The sequence below is a fragment of the Hyaloscypha bicolor genome (assembly GCF_002865645.1).
Source record: "Hyaloscypha bicolor E unplaced genomic scaffold K444scaffold_83, whole genome shotgun sequence".
Classification (NCBI taxonomy): Eukaryota; Fungi; Ascomycota; class Leotiomycetes; order Helotiales; family Hyaloscyphaceae; genus Hyaloscypha; species Hyaloscypha bicolor.
In genome coordinates, this window is record NW_020194585.1 from 583123 (window position 1) to 590709 (window position 7587).

Below are 7587 nucleotides of genomic sequence, written 5' to 3' on the forward strand. Positions count from 1 at the left end.
ATATGGTACTTGAGTAGAGTAGAGTAGAGTACTACTCAAGAGTAACTCAAGAGTAGTCACGTGCAAGTCACGTGCAAGTTACGTGAATGTAGAAAATCAATGTTCATTTAATTATTAATAAATAAATAAGGTACCCATTAAGCAGCACTATATAATTTAAGCTTGAGCTTATATAAGGCTACTTAAATACTACTTTTCTTCTATAAAAAACAGATTTTCCTCCTCGGAATCTTTCTTTTCCTTCTTTTTTTCTTCTCTTTTTACTTCTTCTAATTCGTCTTTAAATAACCCCCAGCTTTTTAAGCAAGATATTATCTCAAAAGTACTTTTATTAAGTCTATTACGTAATTTAGACATAATAAGAGCACCTTGAGAAAAGAATCTCTTACTAGTAGCCGAGGAAGCGGGGATTCCTAGATATTTCCTAGCTATTAAAGCTAAAACAGGAAATCTAGCGGTATTAGACTTCCAATAATCTAAGGGCTTAGTCTATATATATATTAGTACTAATTTATTAAAAAATATTAAGAGAATATCGGATAATTATTATAATAAAATTTAAGTAAAATTTACTTACTTTCCTATCTTCTCTCTTTTCTTCTAAATAAGTTACTAATTCGTCTTCTATATTAGAAGACTTATTAGTAATCTATATATCGTCTTCGTCTTTGTCTTCGTCGGAATCGGCCATATTAATATCCGAGAAATCGGATCTAGCTTGAGATAAATTATAATTATATTTATATCTTAATAAAATTAGTTATTAATTAATTTATTAAAAAGTAATTAAAGAAATTACTTACATATTATAATCGGTCTTTAATCTATTATATATATCCGAAGATATACCGCTAGATAAGCCAATACTAGTTAATCCTTCTTGTTTAATTCGAGGATCAAGAATAAGGGCTAAATATAAAGCTTTACTTTTATTATCTAAAATGCCTGTTTTAGGATAATATTTTCGAAGCTTAGCTATTCCCTTATTAATTGCATCTGTAAATACTTTGTCCTATTAAATATTAGTATAATATTAATAATAATATAAGAAGAGTTTAAGAAAAGACTTACTTTAAATTCCTTTTTGAAATTTTCTGGTTTATTATATATTTTATATACTTCAGATATAATATAATATATAGTAGGGTAATTTTCGGCTTGTAACTTGGTAGTAGCTTTAATAAATATTGAAACTATATTTAAAATATTATTTAAATAAGTAATTTCAATATTAGTTAAAACTAGACTTTTGTTTTTAAAAGCCTTCGAATTAGAGCTATTAATAACTACTTTAATAGCTTTATATATATGTAAAAAGTTCTTTAACATATAATAAGTCAAAGACTACCGTGTTTTTTAATCTATAAATAATTAGTATTAATTAATAATTAAATAATTAAATAATTAATTACTTACCAAGTTAAGGAAATCGAGCATTTTCTATATTAAAAGCTTTAATTTGAGCTTCTAATAGCCGTCGGTTTTCTTGGTTATATTTAAGACCTATAATAGTCTTTCTAATCTTTTTCCAAATTAATAAACCTAAAATTTATTAATAAACCTCTTATAAATTATATAGGAAACTTACTTATTACTTGTTCTCCTTCTTCTTCTTCTCTATCTTCAAGTTCTTTTATTTCTTGCTCATATAAATCTGTAGAATAAGAAGTATTATAATTATTCTTAATAAGAGCTTTTAAAATATCTTAAACTACTAGATTTAATACGTAAGCTATATAAGAGATATCTCCTTGAAATTTAATGCCTTTCTTATTATAATACTTTATAAAAGCCTTTAATAAGGTATCGTTTGAACTAGTATTATCTCGAGTAATACTAAATAATATATATTAGTAATTATTTAATAATTATTTTAAATTACTTACCTAGTAATATTATATTCGATATTATATTATTTTAAAGCTTCTAATAAAACAGAAAGCATATAAATACCAGAGTAAATATTGCTTAAATCTTTTATAGCTAATAAATAAGATTTTAATTTAAAATCCTTATTTATAAAGTATCTAATAATATATTAGTATAAATTTTATTTAATAATTATAAGGATATATAAACTTATATAGTAATTCCAAGAAATGCCTTTTGATTTATACTTGTTCAAGCATCTAAAGTAATAGAAAAGGTTCCTTGAGAATTAATATTCTCTTGTAATTCTTCTTTAATATTTAAACTCTTTTCTATATAGCTTAAATTAAGCTCGTCCTTAAGTGTTTTCATATATAAAGGCAGTATTTGACTATAAAATATTAGCTTATATAATAATAATAATAATAATATAAGTACTTACTAATTTAAATATTTTAAAAGTACTTTAAAGCTCGAAGTAGTAACTACTCGAAAAGAGATATTATTACTAATAATAAAGCTTAATAATAATCTCTTAAAGTAATTAATAGTAAAGCTATCTTCTCTTTGGCCCGATTGTCTATTAAAAAGACTATTTATAATTAGTTGAGAGATTTGAGAAGAAGAAGCTTTACTTTTACCTAATAAATAATTAGTAAATAATTCTTTAAATAATATTAATTAACTTACTATTATTTCCACTATCGGAAAGAGTATTAAGATCAATAAATTTATGTAAGTTCCGAAAATGAGCTAAATAATTACTTATTTAACCGTATATTCATTAATTTAGCCACGTTTTTCTAAAAAGTTAATTAATATTAAAACCATTAAAATTAAGATTATTAACTTACAAACAGCCTTGTACTAAGCACCTAATAGTACACGTACGAGCGTCTTCCGGGTTCTCTTGAATTGGATTTAAAGTCTTTTTTAAATATCCTTTTTTAAAGAGAAGAGGTTCTTTATTAAGGGATTTTAATATAAAATCAGGGTGATTTTGGCTTATATTAAGCTTAATCGAGGATTATTAAGACATTTTCGAGTATATAAAGTATATATAAAGGTATTTATAATATAAAGTATTATTATAAGAGTAATAGTTAAAGATATATAAGTAATTATAAAAATAAAAGAAGCGAGAACTCGAGGAAAACAACTTATTCTTATAGAAAATTCTAATATTCTAAAGGCTTCTTAATTATTCTTCTAATTAGAAAGAATTACTATATTTCGGAGGTTCTAGTTCTTTAATTTCTAATATATAGCTCTTATATTAGTAATATAATATAATATATAAGCCATAGTAGTTCTGGAGGTATCGTAAAGGTTCTACCTCGCTTACCAAGCCTCGCCACCACTTAATTGGGCAGTGCAGTGGCGCTAGGCTCGGGCCACCCCGGAGCCTTACCCAATTAGGTTAGCATGTCACGTGTAACGTCACGTGCACACTACTCAACTACTCAAGAATATTCTAGAGTAGTTGAGTAGAGTAGTTGAGTAGAGTATGAGTAGTGAGAAAAAAACTTGAGTAGAGTATGAGTAGGGCCCACTACTCTACTCTACTCTACTCATTTCTCACACTGGCTATTAGCCTACGTGAGTCATGTTTAGTCCAACATAAATCAAAGCTTTCCACCTTACTCACTGTCTGTCTTTTCCTGTTATCTGGATATTGGTAGTTAGCAATCATGCCAAAATTCAACATCCTCATCATAGGCGGTGGCCTCGGCGGTCTAGCAACCACCGTCGCACTCGCCCAACAAGGCCATAAAGTCACTGTCCTCGAGTCGACAGCTAAACTACAAACCATCGGAGGTAGCATCACCATCCCTCCAAACTCAATGCGCGTTTGGGATTATCTCGGCCTTTTGCCAAGGTTGCATGCCGCTGCTGAGACATCAATGCCTTCACCGAGAGTCTTTAGAAGCTACAAAGGAGAGGAAATAAGTGAAGGGGGGATAACCAAGTCGGTGTACAAATACGAGTAAGTTAATTTCGCTTTTATATAAGTTTTGCAGGAATGAGTTCTGAGTGTGAAAGCTTGACCTCGCTTCATCGAGCTCCGCTTCAAAAGCTGTTACTAGACGCAGCGACAGAGGCTGGAGCGGATATCCAAATCAATACCCGAATCATAGAAATTGATGAGAGTGGCCTCTCACCAGTAGCAGTCACCAAAGATGGACGCCGCATAGAAGCCGACCTCATCATCAGCGCCGACGGTGAGCTTCCCTCTCCATTCTTCTCAGCTAGAAACCAACCCAATTCCAGGCGCCAAATCTATGCTTCGAAGCCTTCTACACCCCAAGACTCAACTGAGCACTTGTATCAACTGCTACCGGGCTGTAATCCCGGGCTCAATGTTGCGCGCAGATCCGGAGCTTTCTCAACTTCTAGAAACAGCTACCATTTGGTGGGGACCCCACCGCAATATCGTTGGAGTCCCCATTCAAAATGGGCAGCTATTCTCCCTTGAATGTACGCATCCCGGGGATACAGGCACAGCAGGGGACTGGAACAAGAAAGGCGATGTGGAGCTTATGAAAGCGACGTATTCGGATTTTGAACCTTTGGTTCTGAAGCTTTTGGGGATGGTGAAGGCGGAAGATCTGTTGGTGTGGAAGTTGAATCAGTTGCCGGAATTGGACTCTTGGGTGTTTGGGGGTGGGAGGGTGTGTTTGATTGGTGATGGTATGCTGCTTCGACTCATTCGGGGACGCTCACTGATTACAGAAAGCTGCGCATGCTATGATGCCATTTTCTGGCCAGGTATTCCGAATTTCATCTACCCCGAGCGGCAAAAGTTACTAACTACTGCCAAGGGCCACGCAATGGCAATCGAAGACAGCGCCGCTCTTTCCCTCTGCCTCGCCCGCTGCACTAGCACCTCATCCATCCCCCGTGCTCTCCACGCCTTCGAAGCAATCCGCAAACCACGCACCACAGTCCTAGGCAAGTATTCAGAACACAACGCTCGCATCTGGCAACTTCCCGACGGACCAGAACAGCGCGAACGAGATGAACGATCCAGAAAGAGCCCCTTTTTTATCGCCCCGGATTGGGATGGGAGGCACGTTGATGAGGTGCCCGGAATTCCGCCTGATCCGTTGTTCTTCCCGTATATGTTGGCGCATGACGTGGTTGCTTTTGTAAGTTTTCCGCGGTGAGTTTTGGACTGAGCTGATGAGAGTAGACTGAGAAGACACTTGATGAGATGTGGACTCTTTGAATGACGAAGATAGAGCTTGGAGTTTGCTAAGTATAGATATTCTGGCACGACCGGAGATAGATAGACAGAAATATGTTGATGAACATGGCAAAAAGTTTAGAATTTATAGAGTAGAGAAAATTGTGCTCAGAAATGGTTTCATACAGGGTGAGAAGGTGAGGCATGAATTTGAGTGTGGAAGAAGATACAAAGTGTGAATGTTCTACAAATGTTTTCTATTTGATGCGGGTTCTTAGCTTAAGTGGGATGTGGCTGGTGGTAGCAGTCCGCCAAATCCAATGAAATTTGCATCTACCTATTTGCCGTTCATCGACTTCGAGGCTCTACTTTGACTTGTCACCTCCAAACTTGTCAGAATTTCATCCCCCCACCCTCAGATTCTCCTCTCTCCTCATCCTCAATTGCTAGCTTATCGATCCCAAAATACCAAAGCAGCTCCTTTGGGAATCCCTGTATTAACCGAAATATCCCGTGCTGACCTACACTACTCAACCTGAAGTTGAAATTATTCATGAAAGCTTGAAATTCATTTTCCGCAAAGCGGAAATAAAGTTCTTCGCCTCCGCTGCGGGTCGGAATGGGTTATGTTTTCCAGGCATCGCTAACGGTATTTAAAGTAGTAGATATTTACTAAAGCTTAATAAGAAGTAAGGGAACACTATAACGGTCGGATGCGAGTCTTTTGGCTAATCAATGATGGGTTAAGCTGTCAACTTCGTGCCATCCTGACTTCAAGTTTCATCCCATAAACAGACTGTCTGTCATCTCGCCAGCAAGGTCCATTCCGGGACATATGCAGTGGGATTGACGTACTTGAAAACAATTGATCTGGCAGATGTTATAGAGATGCTGAAGTAACCAAAAATCAGCGGCGTTCCTCCATATCAGAGTTAGTGGATCCCATGCATACATTTCTGAGAAGCTGGCAATGGCAGAATCGCCATCATCTGATGGGTTGACGTGTTGCTGGTGTCAGCCACTGATCATTTCTGTTGCGGTATGACTTACACTCAGGTCATTATCCAGAAATTCCGCGGCTGTCGGGTTTAGTAGGGTCCGTGGGGTCGGGAGGACACTGGTTCCTCCTGACTTGCGGCATCATGATCCCCACTCGAGGGCTCTGTAATAGGTAATTCTATTCCTCTCCTCACTTGCAAAAGAAGCACCATCTCAATGGTTTAGAACAGATACCTCCGAATTTTAAGCTTAGTATCGCGACACGACGTGGTTGGGGGAGCCGCTTATCTCCACAGCGGCTCGGCCCAGCCACTAACCGAAGTCCCGCACCAAAACAAGCTAAAAACACGTTTAATACTACGGCCAAAATACGTAATAAATTCATTAAATCAAGTCGTATTAACAAGACAGTAGCCGTAATTCAAAGAGGGGAATTTACTTATTATGCCAATATAGCTAGGAAGTTCAAGTATAACTATAGTACTATCTCTAGATAAATCCGTAGCCTTATAAAGTCAAAGAATAAAGCGAATTTATTTTAGTACTAATATTTAACTATTAAGTAAAAAAAGTATTTAATTTATTAAATTAATACTCTTATTAATTAAGAAATACTACTAACTAGTTATATTATTAAAAACCTTATAGAGAAAATTAAAAGAGGGCTATTAGGAAAGAACTAGATTAGCTAATTTATAAAATATTATTTTATTAGACTAAAGAGTCTTTATTTATAAAATATTAATAATTTATATACTAGTACTAAATATACTCTAATATTTCAATTATTTTTTAGTATAATTTATTATATTATTATTATATATATATATTATTTGGGTATTTACTAATATATATTTGCTTTATTAGCTTATAATAATAATTAAGAAATATTAAATTATAGCCGAAAATATATATAACTTTAATAAAAAGAAATTCTTAATAGAATATAAGTAATTTTTAAAAAGAATTATAACTAGAACTATTCTGAAATTAGATTAAATCTTTAAGTTAAAATAAAATAGAAGCTATAAATTTATTAGTATTTTAGCTTATATATTTATAATTAGAAAATAGATATTACTGCTTTTAATATATTAAGGCGAATTAAGAGATCTTATAAATATATAAGTTAATAAAGTTATAACTAATTTAAAGGCCTATTTTACGGTTTTATATAATAAATAATTAAATAATATAATTAGGCTATTTTAGCTTCAAAATATATTTAAATAATATATTAAATTATTATATATAACTTAAAAATGTCTTTTTATTATTAATAAGTATTTAAGTTATATTAATATAATATTTATTAATTAGGCCAATTAATATAATATAATTTTATTAATTTTATTTCTATATATAATTTATTAGTTTTAGTTCCTTAATATCGGACTTTTTTTAATTATTATTAATTATATATTCTTGAGAACTTAATATAATAATTAATAAATTAGGCAGACTTATTAAAATAAATAAAAGCTTCTTTTAGTTAAAGTTTAAAAGATCTTAGAATAAAGTATTTATAGAAA

General features: G+C 32.7%; 2 protein-coding genes across 2 annotated transcripts; one reads left to right on the plus strand and one right to left on the minus strand.

Moving 5' to 3' along the window:
- Positions 1-291: 291 nt before the first annotated feature.
- On the minus strand, positions 292-483 carry K444DRAFT_512570 (uncharacterized protein; the record flags this gene model as incomplete). Its single annotated transcript, XM_024873494.1, has 1 exon — positions 292-483. A coding segment is annotated over one exon (192 nt), but the record flags the coding sequence as incomplete, so codon positions are not given.
- A 3077-nt stretch (positions 484-3560) lies between these two features.
- Positions 3561-5036, plus strand: K444DRAFT_590002 (FAD/NAD(P)-binding domain-containing protein; the record flags this gene model as incomplete). The annotated part of the gene is made up of 5 exons (XM_024878133.1): positions 3561-3856; positions 3913-4091; positions 4141-4560; positions 4607-4638; positions 4692-5036. 5 exons carry the CDS (start codon positions 3561-3563, stop codon positions 5034-5036), a joined length of 1272 nt encoding a protein of 423 aa, XP_024736518.1.
- Between the last annotated feature and the right edge of the window lie 2551 nt (positions 5037-7587).